The sequence below is a fragment of the Triturus cristatus genome, chromosome 11 (genome assembly GCF_964204655.1).
Source record: "Triturus cristatus chromosome 11, aTriCri1.1, whole genome shotgun sequence".
NCBI lineage: Eukaryota > Metazoa > Chordata > Amphibia > Caudata > Salamandridae > Triturus > Triturus cristatus.
Window position 1 is genome coordinate 1,107,768,650 of NC_140594.1, and position 13,372 is coordinate 1,107,782,021.

Here is a 13,372-nt window from a genome sequence, read left to right on the forward strand (position 1 = left end):
GCTTGAAGCTCGCTCACTCTGCGTAGTGAGGTTATGGCCACTAGAAAGGCAGTCTTCATCGTCAACATTTGTAGATTGGCCTTGTGAATGGGTTCAAACGGCGCCTTCATGAGCTCCGTCAGAACCACGTTTAAATTCCATGCCGGCGGCGGCAACCTTTTCGGGGGTGCCATTCTTTTGGCTCCCTCCATGAATCTCTTCACCACCTGCGAGCTGAAGAAACTTCCACCCTTCTCACCTCTGGTGTAGGCAACGATCGCTGCTAGGTGCACCCTTAGGGAGCTCGAGCAGAGGTTACTCTTTAGAAGGTGTGTGAGGTACCTCAGCACCGTTGAGTCTCTCGTCATTCTGTTGTGCAGGCCCTTCTTCCTGCACCACACCGTGAATCTCTTCCACTTGCGCTGTAGCACTTTCTTGTAGTAGGTTTCCTTGCCTCCCGTAGCACTCGCATAGTGCTCTGAGGTAACCTTAGGTGTGCGAACTCTAGGTCTTCAGGAGCCATGCTGCTAGGTTGAGGGTCTCTGGCTCTGGGTGCAGGACCTCCCCGTTTTGCATTGAGAGCAGGTCTTTTCTTCGCTCGAACCTGTACGGATTGCCTTGCGCCATTTCTTGAATCTGTGAGAACCATGTCTGCCTCGCCCACTGTGGGGCCACCAGGATCAGAGTCATGTTGCTGGTTCTGCACTTGTCGAGCACTCTGTGCAACAGGGGTATCGGTGGAAAGGCGTAGGCAAATGTCCTCGACCAGCTTATCCATAGGGCATTTCCCTTGGATTGCTGATCTGGTTGCCTGGACGCGAAGCTTTGGCATTTTGCATTGTGGCGTGTTGCAAAAAGGTCTATTGTGGGAGTCCCCCATCTCCGGAAGAGTTTCTCCGTTTCCTGGCCATTGAGCTCCCACTCGTGCGATGCTGAGGTCTGCCTGCTCAGCCAGTCTGCCTCCACATTGTCCTTCCCCGGTAGGTGAATTGCCAGTAGATCTATCCTGAGAGGTATGGCCCATCTCCAAATCTCCTGAGCTAGGGATGAGAGGGGAAACGACTGTGTCCCCCCTTGTTTGTTGATGTAGAACATCGCCGTGGTGTTGTCTGTCTGCACCAACACCCTCTGCCCGCACAGGTGTCTCTGGAATGCCTTCAGGGCTAGCAGTATTGTTTTCAACTCGAGGTAGTTGATGTGGCGGACCGCGTCTGCCGGAGCCCATAGACCCCTCACTCTGAGGTTGTCCATGTGCGCTCCCCATCCCATCTGCGATGCGTCCGTGGTAATGGTCACTGTTGGGCTTGGTGGTGTCAGGCTTCTCCCTGTTATGTTGTCTCTGTTCCACCAAGTTATCTCCTCCTGCACTGCGTGCGTAACAACCACTAGATCCTCCCAACTTCCGTTTGCTTGTGACCATTGCTGTTGCAGCCATTCCTGGAATGGTCTCATGTGCAGGCGTACATTCGGCACCAGCTGGATACAGGACGCCATCATCCCCATCATCTTGCTCACCGCCCTCACTGTCAGAGCTCGCCCCTTCTGGTAGAGCTGCGTCTCCTTCAGTAGGGCATCTGTCCTCCTGTCGCTGGGCACTACTGTACTGTTGAGGGAGTTGATCTGTGCCCCCAGGAAAATCTTTACCTGCTCCGGTTCCAGCGATGATTTTCCCCAGTGGATGGAAAATCCCAGATTTGTGAGGGTGTCCGTTACGCGTTTTGCGTGCCTCTCGCACTTCTCGCGTGAGTTTGCCTTGACCAGCCAGTCGTCCAAGTAGGGGTATACGTGTATGCCCTGCTTTCGTAGGTGTGCCGCTACCGCCGACAGGCATTTTGTAAAGACCCTTGGCGCTGATTTTAATCCGAAGGCCAGGGTTGTGAACTGGTAGTGTTCCTGTTCGATGTTGAATCTTAGAAGGCCCTTGTGCCTTCTGTTTATTGGGATGTGAAGGTAGGCATCCTTGAGGTCCACGGTGACCATGAAGTCCCCTTCTCTTATCTGTGGCAGTACCTCCTGCAGTGAAGTCATTTTGAACCTTTGTGTTTTGACGAACTTGTTTAGGTACCGGAGGTCCAGTATGGGTCTGAGGTCTCCGTCTACCTTCGGAACCACGAAGTAGTTTGAGTAGACCCCTTTGTTGCGTTCCCTGAACGGCACTGTCTCTATGGCTCCCTTTTGCAGGAGTTTCCGTGTTTCTTCCCTGAGTATTGCCAGTTCTTGGGCCGATCTCTGTCTTTCCTTCGGCTTTCTGTTTGGAGGTCTTTTCTCCAAGTCTACGCAGTATCCGTACTGCACGATGTTCCGTATCCACTTGTCTGTGGTTATGCGCCACCACTCCTGAAGGTAGAACCTCAGCCTTCCGCCTACCGGTGACGTATGCTCGTAGGCTCTTGGATCTTCTCTTCCCCCTGATGACACCTTTTTGCGCCTCACCCTTGGGGGCCTGACGAGGGTGGGCGTCTTCTTGCGTGCTGAGTCACTTCGAGGAGGGCTGATCGCCCCCTCTCCTCCTTTGGCCACGTCCGTTCCCTCTCCCTCGAAAGGACTGGCCCCGAGGTTGATATTGCCAGCTTTGCTTCTGCTGACTTTGTCCGTGACCTTCGCCCTGCTGACCTTGTTGGAACGCCTGGTGCGACGTCCCCTGTTGGCTTCCACCCCTACCGTAGGGTCTCCTCGAGGGATTTCCTCGTCTCATTCCCCTCAGCTGCAGGGCCCCCATGGACCTCGCTGTCTCGTTCTCCTTCTTGAGCTGTGTGAGCTTCTCGTCCACCGTTGCTCCGAACAGTGTCTCTCCGTTGAAGGGAGTGCCCAGGATGTTGTTCTGCACTTCCGGTTTGAATCCCGAGATTCTTAGCCATGCATGCCTCCTTTCTGTGACCCCTATGGCCATGAGTCTTGCTGAAGTCTCTGCCCCATCCAACGCCGTCTTTATACAGGAGTTGGCGATGTTCTTGCCTTCATCTACCAGGTGAGAGGCTCTCTGGCGGTATTCTTCGGGGAGGTGCTTTACTAGCTCCCCCATTTCATCCCAGTGTTGGTACTGGTGTCTATTTAGGAGTGCATTTGAATTCGCCATGCGCCAGTGCATTGCGGCGTTCCTCTCGACCTTTCTGCCTGTGAGGTCGATTCTCCTGCTCTCTTTATCTGGAGGTGGGCCCGAGGTTGCTGGCACGTTGGCCCTTCTCCTGGCCGTGGAGGCAATGATGGAGTCTGCGGTGACGCTACCCTTGCTGTAAGGTGGGTCCAGGGAGGAGTGATTATACTTTTCCTCTGTCCTGGGCGTGATCGACCGACAGGTGGCAGGCTCCTTGAAGGCTTCTCTCCCCTGGTTCATCACGCTTTGTAGCATGGGGAGGAACTGGCTCCTAGTCTGGATGGGGAGCAGTGTTTCGACGAGAAAATCTGCTTTCGGCCTTTCATCGTCGAGCTTGACGCCGAAGGCCATTGCTGCGCTCTTCACCACCATATTGTACACCCCGATGTCGTCTGGTGGCGAAGGCCTCGAGGGGTACGTGTCCACGGCCTCCTCCGTGTTTTCGGTGTCGAGATCTTGCCATTCGACGTCGTTGCCGGTAGATGTCGCCGATTCGAAGAACGATTGTTGGTCTTCTTCCTCGGCTTCTTCCTCATAATAGGGCTCCTCTTCCTCTTCGAGGTCCCTTGTCAGCCCTTCGGCGTCGAACTCCTCCTCGACTTCGACGACGTCCGCCGCTGAAACCGTTGGAATCTTGAATTCCTTCATCCTGGCGTCGAACTCCTTCTTCCTTTGACGGATGTTCTCCATTTCGGCCTCGAGCCGCCTCTTCTTTTTCTCCATTTCGGAGATGCTTTCGGCGTCGACCGCGGGCCTTTTCGATGAAACTTGCGTCGACGTCGAACGTTCTTTCTGCGTCGATCGGCCCGTTTCATGGGATGATTTCGACGACCCTTGCCTTTCGGCGTCTTTCTGCTCCAGGGAGTCCTTTTGTAAGGATCCGCTGGGCCTTTTGTCCGAAGTTCCCCCTTTGGACGTCGAAGTTTTCGGCGCCGGGGCTCCCTTCGTGGACCTTGACTCAGTTTTTCTCGAGTCACCCTCGTGTTTGAGGTGTTTTTTGATTTGCGCTCGACGATTCTCTTACCTAGTCTTCTTTCTTCTTGTCGGTCTCTACGACCGTGAAGTTTTCGGCTGCCTCGGCGACGTTGTCCTCGTAGTCCGTGTCGAGGCCCAGCGCGTAGAGTGTCGGGGGTTTTCCTTGGCCCTCCATGTTGGCGTTGGCTCTCCTCTGCCTCTCTCTCACCCTGAGTGTCTTCGGCGCGAAGACTGAGCAGGCGTTGCAGTCGATACTCTGATGATCCACCGGTAGGCAGAGGTTGCAGACCGGATGCAGGTCTTTCTGCGCGAACTTGTGGTGGCAGTTTGGGCAGAACTTGAATGGCGTCTTGTCCATTTCGCTCAGGGTCTCTGAGCGTGCATTCTCCAAGGTTGTCGAAGAAAAAGGCTCGCTGGTCTTCTTTCTTCGCGTTCCTGTCGAAATCTGTTCTTTCCTGATGTCTTCTCTTGATTCTATCGATGAAACTCGCTTTTCTTCCTTCTTCCTCCGAGTGAACTTCTGGAGCTTCCCGATGACGATCCAGACCCAACGGCGGAAAAAAGAATCTGAAGATGGCGCCCCAAAGGTGGGACTTCCGCAGGAAGCACGACGACGTCACGGGAGGTGCACCAAATGGTGGACGTCGACGCCCACCTGGGCTACAAAAAAAACAAAAAAAAAAAACAAAGAAAAGACTACGAATCCGGACCCAACCACAAGATCGCGGAATAATGCACAGCATAGTGAATCCAGAAAGATTCACGCTGCAAAACTGTTGTAATCTCCCCTCGACCGGTGTTATGTGGACGGGGGCAGTGACAAGATGTCACTGTTTGTTATTGGCAGAGGATCTGGTATTGTTGTTTCCTTTGCCTCTGCCCTTGGTGCTGGAGCCACGGTATCCATCCCTATTGTTTTTATTATAAGAACTTTGGGACCCTCCTTTATTGTACTGCTGCTGGGAGCCCTGACCTCTAGCTGCTCCTGAACTTCTGGGGCGACGAAAGGAGCCACTACGAAACTGCTGGGATTGTAGAGCCCCCATAGATTTAGCAGTCAGTGTCTTTTTTAATCTTCGAGTGTGGTGTCAACTTCTGGGTTGACTGGCTGATGCAAGATATTTGTTTGGATGTCTGGTTTAAAGCCCGATATTCTTAACCATGCATGTCTTCGTAACATCACACTAGTATTGATGGCCCTGGCTGCTGTGTCTGCTGCATCCAGTGCGCATTTGTTGGACGCATTGGTAAAGAGTTGCCCCGCTCGAATGAGGAGCTCCGCCTTCGCCTTGTACTCATCTGGTAGGTGTTGTATTAGGGGTTCCAGGGTATCGTAGTGGGACCTGTTGTACCTGGCTAGAAGTGCCTGGGTGTTGGCAATGCGCCAGATGTTTGATGCTTGAGCTGCCACCCGTTTCCCAGAGTTTTCGAACACCTTGGACTCTTTGTCCGGAGGAGGAGCATCACCAGTAGTTTGAGAGTTCGCTCTTTTGCAGGCGTTAGAAACAACCAGAGAGTCCAATGGCAATTGACCCTTAATGTACGTAGGGTCTCCTGGGGCTGGTCTATACTTTTTCTCAATCCTGGGGCTTAACACTCGTGTTCTTGTGGGCTCCTTAAAGATGTCCTTAGCATGTTTAAGAACGTGTCCACTAAGAAATCCTTTTGAACAGAGTCTGAATGAAGTTCAACCCCGTGATTGGCAGCCGCCCGTTCAATGAGGGCGTTAAAAGCAGCAGTGTCCTCAGCAGGGGATGGTTTTATATTGTAGATAGGGGTGTCAGGAGCATTGTGGATGTCACCTGGGTCATGTGGGTCTCCCCATGATTGATCCTGGTCCTGTGGTTCATCCTGGTCATGATGTAGAGGATAAGTGGTATCCTCATAATAGGTGTCACCTGCATCCGTCTCCGAAGGTGTTGGAGAAAAATCAAGTGTGTGGTGAGTATAAGTTTGATAAGGTTCCACAGGCAGTGGAGTGGAGCCGGAATCCATTTTCTTCTTGAGCGGGATTTTATAGGACTCAAACGTGTTCACCGGGACAATTTTTCTCTTCCGAAACACCAGTTTACCGGTTTCGAGGTCGATGACCCGCTCCTGAGTCGTCGACAGGTGGATCTGCAGGTGCAGGTTTTGCGGGTGCAAAGCCCTTCCGGAGTGCGAACATTTTAGGTGTGCCTGACGGCAGCAATCCAAAAGTGATCGGCGTCGATGTAGCCTTTGCGACCTTCTTCGGCTCGTGGCCCTGTTTCGGGTCGGGTGTGTCCCGTTCCCTGATGCGCGTCAGGGACTCAGACACCTGCTTCACCATGGATGGCGATGGTGCACTGGAACCGACGTGCTCTTCGGGGACCGGCTTGGAGGCCGTCCCAGGTCCCTTTCCCGACTTAGGCTTTTCGATTTGAGTTTTCGGGTCGACGTCCTGTGGAGTGGGGATCCTCGCACCGTCGGCACCCTTTGCAGTCGATGCCCGGTCATCTGGCCTGTAGGCGTTCGCGCCCCAGCTTTGGTTGTGAAAGGCATCTGCGGCTTCGGGGGACCGAGGGCCTTCTTGTGTTTCTCGGCGCCGAAAACCCTGTGTGTGTCCTCGGCACCGACAGTGCCTTTAGGCTGTTCGGTTCCAATGTCCTTCTGTGTTTGCGGATGTGAAGGGTTGGAAGTCTTCGATCCGACGAGGACGAGTTGCACTTTTTGTTTCGGTTTCACCTGTGCAGCTTTCAGTTTCGATTTTGAGGCGATGGACTCGAGGTTTTACAAAGTTCCGGCTCGTTGGAAATGTTCGAAGTCAAGCCCAGAGGCGGGGCTGTAGAACGCAGTGACTTGTCTTGGGTGAGGCCCGCAGGCGACCCCGCGACCAGAGCCATATGGACATTCTGTCCCTGGACCTCCGTATTGACGGATTGGCCTAGCTCCTCGCCTGAGCTATTTTCTTCGGCCCCAAGGGCCCGATTGTTGTCTCCTACCTCGTCGACTACTTCTTCGTCCTGGAATATCCCCTCGTCTTCGGCTTCATAGTTGGAGTCAGGTTCCGGAGCAAAATCAGATTCCACTTCCGACGCTCTCGACATCTTCATCCTCGGTCCCGAATAAGTTTACCGGGGTAGGCGCCGATTTGTTGGCCTCCAAGCGAGCTGCATGTCGATTCCGAAGTGTCTTCTTTGACCGGAATCGGGTGCAGGCCATACACTTGGATTCATCGTGATCAGGTGACAAACATTTGTTACACACCGGGTGGACGTCGATGTGGGGATATTTGGCGTGACACAGAGGACATCTCTTGAAGGGAGTCCTCGATTCCATGTTCGATAGTCGATTGAAGTTCAGTCCGAACCCTATCCGATGAGGTGAAAGAAGAAAGTTATCGATACCGAACGATACCGAAGTCTAAATATAGTTTTCCTAACTTGAGCTAAGATAAGCACATCCGAACCCAATGGCGGAAAAAAACAATCTGAGGATGGAGAGGATGCCCATGCGCACTGTAGTCCAGGGGAGGAGCCACCTATCTCATGATACTTCGAAGACTCTTCCAGGACAACAATGTGCAATCATCCGGACCCAACACTAGGCGGCGATCTATGCACAGATGTAAATTCAGCAGCCCACATGCCTCGAACTGTTTGATAACGGCAAATAGAAGAAAAAAACAAACTAAGGTGACTAAACACACCAAAAGTGTCAAAATTGTATCAGAAAATGGTCTATTTCTAATCTGTCTAACTTTCATATTAAACATGTTCTATAACCCAAGCAATAGCTCTGTTAATCAAGACATGAATAAGTTTCGTGTATACCAGTAAAACTGATAGCTGGCTCTGCAGGGATATACTGAAGCAGCGTAAAAGAAAGGATTAGGTTACTTACCCTTTGCATACTCCAGCCATCTAGTGTTTGGTCTGGATGTGTTCAAGTTGTTTTTCTTCTAAGAAGTCTTTAGTCACGAGGACTCCTATTGATGATATTGCACATGGGCATCAACTCCATTGTTACATTGTTTCCTCGCAGGCGGGTGAGGATGGAGTACAAGTATCAGTAAAGAGATGTCAATGCATGTGAAAGTATAGATTGTGTTTACCACAATAAGAGCTGCTCCTAGTGTGATGACCCTAAAACAGTTACAAAAACATTGTGAGTGAAGGCATCTCACAAAAAAAGTACCGGACTGGTCTCACACACCACCTGATGTCATGCTTCATCATCGGCCAGTCCTCGCCCTCTAAAACCTTAGTTTGAAAGAGGGCGGGCATACACCTGACGACAGGGATGCACTTCTAAACTGAGCAGGGTTGCTGGCGGGGAGAGGCCGGTAGGTCTGGGGCCAAGTCAGTTGTCTTCACTGCTGCGCGGCTCTTCGGTCGTCCTTCGCTAGTCGTTGAATCTGAGGAGCATGGTTCAGGCGAGCCCTTTAATACTAAATTTAAGGGCGTTACTGAGGTCGGAGGGCAGTTATCAATGGATACTGTGTCAGAGGGTGACTTTAAGTGCCCCCTCTCTTAGAGGGGAGGGGCACATCCCTATTCCAAATTGGTCTTAGTTCTCCAAGGAATCTAACTAACTAATGTTTCTTACAGATACATCGTTACCGAAGGTAAGTAACTTGTTCATCTGAAAGAAACACGTTAGTTGGATTCCTCACCTTAGAATAGATACCCAAGCAATACCATCCCTGGTGGTGGGTCTGCGAACCAAGATCACACCAGAAAGTCCTGGAGGACAGAACGGCCAAATAAGCCATCCCTCCGGACTTGGCTGTCAAGGCAATAATGCCTGGCAAACGTGTGTAGCGAAGCCCACGTTGCCGCCTGACAGATGTCCTGCAAAGGGACTCCCCGTCCCAAAGCAGTAGTAGCCGCCGTGGCCCGAGTAGAATGGGCGCGCAGCCCAACAGGAGGGTCCTTTTTTTGCCAAGGAATAACAAATTTTGATGCACAAAACGACCCACCGAGAGATGGTCCGTTTGTGCACAGCTTTCCCCTTCTTAGCACCCACGTATCCAACGAAAAATTGGTCGTCCACCCGGAACTGCTTTGTGCGGTCCAGATAAAAGGAGAGCGCAAGTTTTGGGTCCAGACGGTGGAGCCTCTCTTCCTCTTTGGAAGGATGCGGAGGCGGAAAGAAGGTGGGCAAGGTGACAGACTGCCCAAGATGAAAGGGGGTCACCACTTTCGGAAGAAAGGAGGGACGAGGCCGAAGGACAACCTTGTCCGGATGAACAGAGAGAAAAGGAGGCTTGGATGATAAAGCCTGGAGCTCACTCACCCGTCTAGCCGAGGTGATGGCTACCAGAAAAGCAGTCTTAAGCGTCCGCAGACGAAGAGGACAATTATGAAGAGGCTCAAAGGGAGCGCACATGAGAAATGTGAGAACAAGATTCAAGTCCCACTGAGGCATTACAAAAGGGACAGGAGGGAACGTGCGAGTAATGCCTTTTACAAAGCGTGTAACTACAGGGGACTTGAAAAGAGAAGGCTGATCAGGAAGCCGCAAGAAGGCAGAGATGGCAGCAAGATAACCTTTCAAGGTGCCCAGGGCAGAGCCCTGCTGGGCCAAAGAAAGAAGAAAGAGGAGGACCTCAGAAAGCGGGGCGGAAAGGGGATCCACAGCCTTTGCTGAGCACCATGCCACAAATTTGTTCCACCGGCAGGCGTATACCGTCTTTGTGGAGGGACGCCTGGCTGTCAGAATGATATCTCAGACTTCAGGAGGCAAGTCAAATGGCATCAACTGCCGCCGCTCAATCTCCACGCATGGAGGTGGAGGCTGGACAGGTTCGGGTGGAGGACCGTCCCCTGCTGCTGCGACAGAAGATCCTCCCGAAGGGGCAGACGTATCGGAGGATCGGTCAACATACTGAGTAGCTCGGGATACCAGTACCTTCGTGCCCAATCCGGGGCCACCAAGATGACTTGGGCACGGTCGTGCCTGATCTTCTTCAGCACTCTGGGCAGAAGTGGTATAGGCGGAATGGCGGTGCCTGGCGACGTTCCTGTCCACAGGAGGGACTGTGGAGGGCTTGGACCAGGTGCCCTGCAGAAAGTCAATGAGGGCCTCATTGAATTGCAGCAGAGGCTCAGTGGAGCTTGCTGCAGACTGAAGCACCTCAGTGAGGACGTTAGTTCTCACAGCCACGGCAGGTAGCTCCAGCCCAAGGGCTGCGGCCGCCTTGCGCAGCACCACAGAGAAAGCAGCACCCTCCTCCGAAGCCACAGTCGGAGGAGAGATGAATCCAGTGTCTGGAGAGGTATCCAGACCACTGGCCCCCTCAGTTCATCTGCCCAGTCCCAGATCCAGTCTTGACGCCTGGGTATATTCGAAGGTGAGGAATCTAACGGGTTTCTTTCAGATACTAAATTTAAGGGCGTTACTGAGGTCGGAGGGCAGTTATCAATGGATACTGTGTCAGAGGGTGACTACATCCTTTAAGTGCCCCCTCTCTTTTAGGGGAGGGGCACATCCCTATTCCAAATTGGTCTTAGTTCTCCAAGATTGAGAATTCCAAAGACAGGGGTTCACCTCAGCACCTGGCCACCCTAGCGGTGTGCCAAGCCAAGGTGTACACTCCTACTCTACTCACTTATTTTCCCACCCGTCCTGCTGCCAAAAAGTGGGACTAGCACAGGGGTCGGATATCCCCACTATTTGGAGCTGCCCAAATCAGTTTAACAAGGTAAGAGCCTTTGAGACTTGCCACCAAGTGCTGCTGTTCCTGCAAGGCGGAGGTGTGAAGCATCTCCACCAAGATCAGGTTGTGTTTATTACCTCGAGAGCACAAAGGCTCTCACCGCATGAGATCAGAAACCTGTCTGGAGCCAAGTGGCTGGCAGAGTCAAGTCAGCAAATACACTAGAAGCTGGTCGTTTTTCAGGAGGCATAACTAAGATGCCCTCCGACTGCATTTTATAACTAATCCAACACTTGCATCAGTGTGTGTTTATTGTGCTGAAAAGTTTGATACCAAACTTCAGTGTTCATTAAAGCCATCATGAAGCTGTAGAGTTCGTGTTGACAAACTACCAGCCCCTGCACTCAAAAGAGCTTCACTGCACTTACTGTGTGCAAGAATGGACTGACTGTAGGGGCATATTGCTCATGCAGCCATACCCTCATCTGTGGTTTACTGCACCCTGCTTTCAGGCTCTTAGGCCTGCCGGAGGGGTGACTTACCTATGCCATAGGCAGAGGTGTGTAGCCATGGCACCAAGGAATGTGTGCCATGTCTATTCTTTTGGTTTAGCAACACCACAACATATAGCCTGTAATTGCAGTGTGTATGTGTTTGGTGTGGGGTCCCTTAGGATGGCACAATACATGATGCGGCCCTAAGGGACCTTCTATGGTCACAAGGCCCTTGGCACCACTGGTACCTTTTAAACGGGACTTATATGTGGGCCAAGTGTGCCAATTGTGGACGCAATGGTACCGGTTTTGGTAAAGAACAGGCGCTGGGGCTTGATCAGCAGAGTATCATCGATTGAGACCAGTGAGGGTAAAGGCAAAGCCCGAATGCTGTAATCGAAGCGAGTCGATCCGACACATGTTTTCTTCCGAACATCGTTACGCAAGGAAGGAAATTCATTCGAATCAATACAAAGCTTAAAAGTGGATTACGCACAGAAAGGATCCCAAAAACTATCTTAAACCGGAGCACAGTAATAACGCCCAAACCGGACAGCAGAAAAAAAAACAATCCAACAAATGAGTCGATGCCCACATGCATTATTGGTCACCTTACCTCAGTAACTTGAACGACTTCTTTGAAGAAAAACTTGCGCACATCCAGATTTAACACTGGATGACAAGAACATGCAAAGCATGTGCATCTACAGCCACACATGATTAGACATGCATCCATTTATTGTTAATTTAATAGAGGTCACTTATGCAGTCTCCAGACTTCGTGTTGGGAAATTGCTTCCTCCAAGTTTTATGTGATAGACAGCTTTCCTATCCGTGCATCAAAGAATCCTTTAGACAACATTCTGAAATGCAATCTACAGGTATACTAACCAGATCCTTGACGCCCAGGAGGTTCCCGCCTTTTATCAGGCTTGATAGACATCAGATTATGCACTTTGATGGCCTCCCGTTGCTCTTCCATCTGAGCTTCTTTGTGTATTTGATCAATGGTCTTAGGACCTTGTTCACCTCTTCGGGGCACCCAATTGCACTAAAAAATAAAAGATACAAAAAACTGACACTTTTTTTCCCCCAATGATTGCTTGCACACTGGACACTACTTGGGAATCTAAAAATATCTGCTTTATCACACCCCAATTCGAGAAATAAAGTACTGGTCTTCCAGCTCCGGAAGCAATGCACCACACCCACCACTAGTCAGCCACCGGTACATCTCTGCTACAATTAAGTGGTGGTCGTCCAAATCCCTCGTGTTTTGCATTTGAGCAGGTTCCCTTTGCCAGGTGGCCAGGTGTTCGCAGCAGCTGGCACAGCTCACATTAGGTAGCTTTGCTGCATTTAAAAAATGAATATACTCTTGGCCAGGTCTGAAGGCATGCAAGTCATGGCTGGATACTAAAATGGCAGTTTGTGTGCCAACGTTCATCCTACATCAAGAATTTTGTTAATAAAAAGGTAGAGCAATCCTTACCAATCTCAGATCAAGTAAATCTTGCAACATGAAGCGAATTCGGGAAGATGTTTTCTTTTCTTTGATGATCTTATCCATCTGGTTAAAATACTGATCCATTCTTGGCTGTGAGAAAGAAGACACTATGCATGAGGAGACAACAGACCCGATTATAATCACTGATAAAATAGTAGGCCGTATAAAATACTGCACGTCATTAAGGATTCCTTTCTCTTTATTGGGGAAGTGTGTGCATGAGAAAAGTGTGAAAAGGAAAATGCTACTTACCCAGTATGCATCTGTTCTTGGCATATAGAGCTGTAGAGTCATATGCTATGCATAGATCGCCATCTAGTGTTTGGTCCGGCTGTTTGCACTGCTTTTCTTCGAAGAAGTCGTTCCAGTCACGAGGTAGGTGACTACTCCTTTCGGTGATAATGCGCATGGGCATCAACTCCATTGTTAGATTGTTATCCCGCAGAGGATGATAATGAAGATAGTAGGAGTAATAAAAGGAGATGTCCATGAATGCATGTATCTCAGTAAGATATTACTGCAACCGGTATAGGTACCTGGGGAGGTGGGTGGGAACAGGACTACAGCGCTATATGCCAAGAACAGATGCATACTGGGTGTTAGACCTGTCAGCCCTTTGGGTGGTCCCTCCTCATCATTATTTATTTTGTCCCACTTTTGCCTCAAACCCTGTTTGAATTTTTCCTTTTTGGGAACCACCA

The 13,372-nt window shown here is 50.9% G+C and overlaps 1 protein-coding gene across 13 annotated transcripts in view; it reads right to left on the reverse strand.

Moving 5' to 3' along the window:
- The window catches only part of LOC146786091 (eukaryotic translation initiation factor 4 gamma 1-like), a 1,219,153-nt gene that overhangs the window by 367,469 nt on the left and 838,312 nt on the right, over positions 1–13,372 (reverse strand). For all 13 annotated transcript variants that reach the window (XM_085635575.1, XM_085635572.1, XM_085635570.1 and 10 more), the window contains 2 exons: positions 12,657–12,761; positions 12,056–12,215 (listed from right to left, as the gene is read on the reverse strand). In XM_085635575.1, the coding sequence (XP_085491701.1) occupies positions 12,056–12,215; positions 12,657–12,761 (265 nt within the window). The remainder of the gene's footprint in view (positions 1–12,055; positions 12,216–12,656; positions 12,762–13,372) is intronic.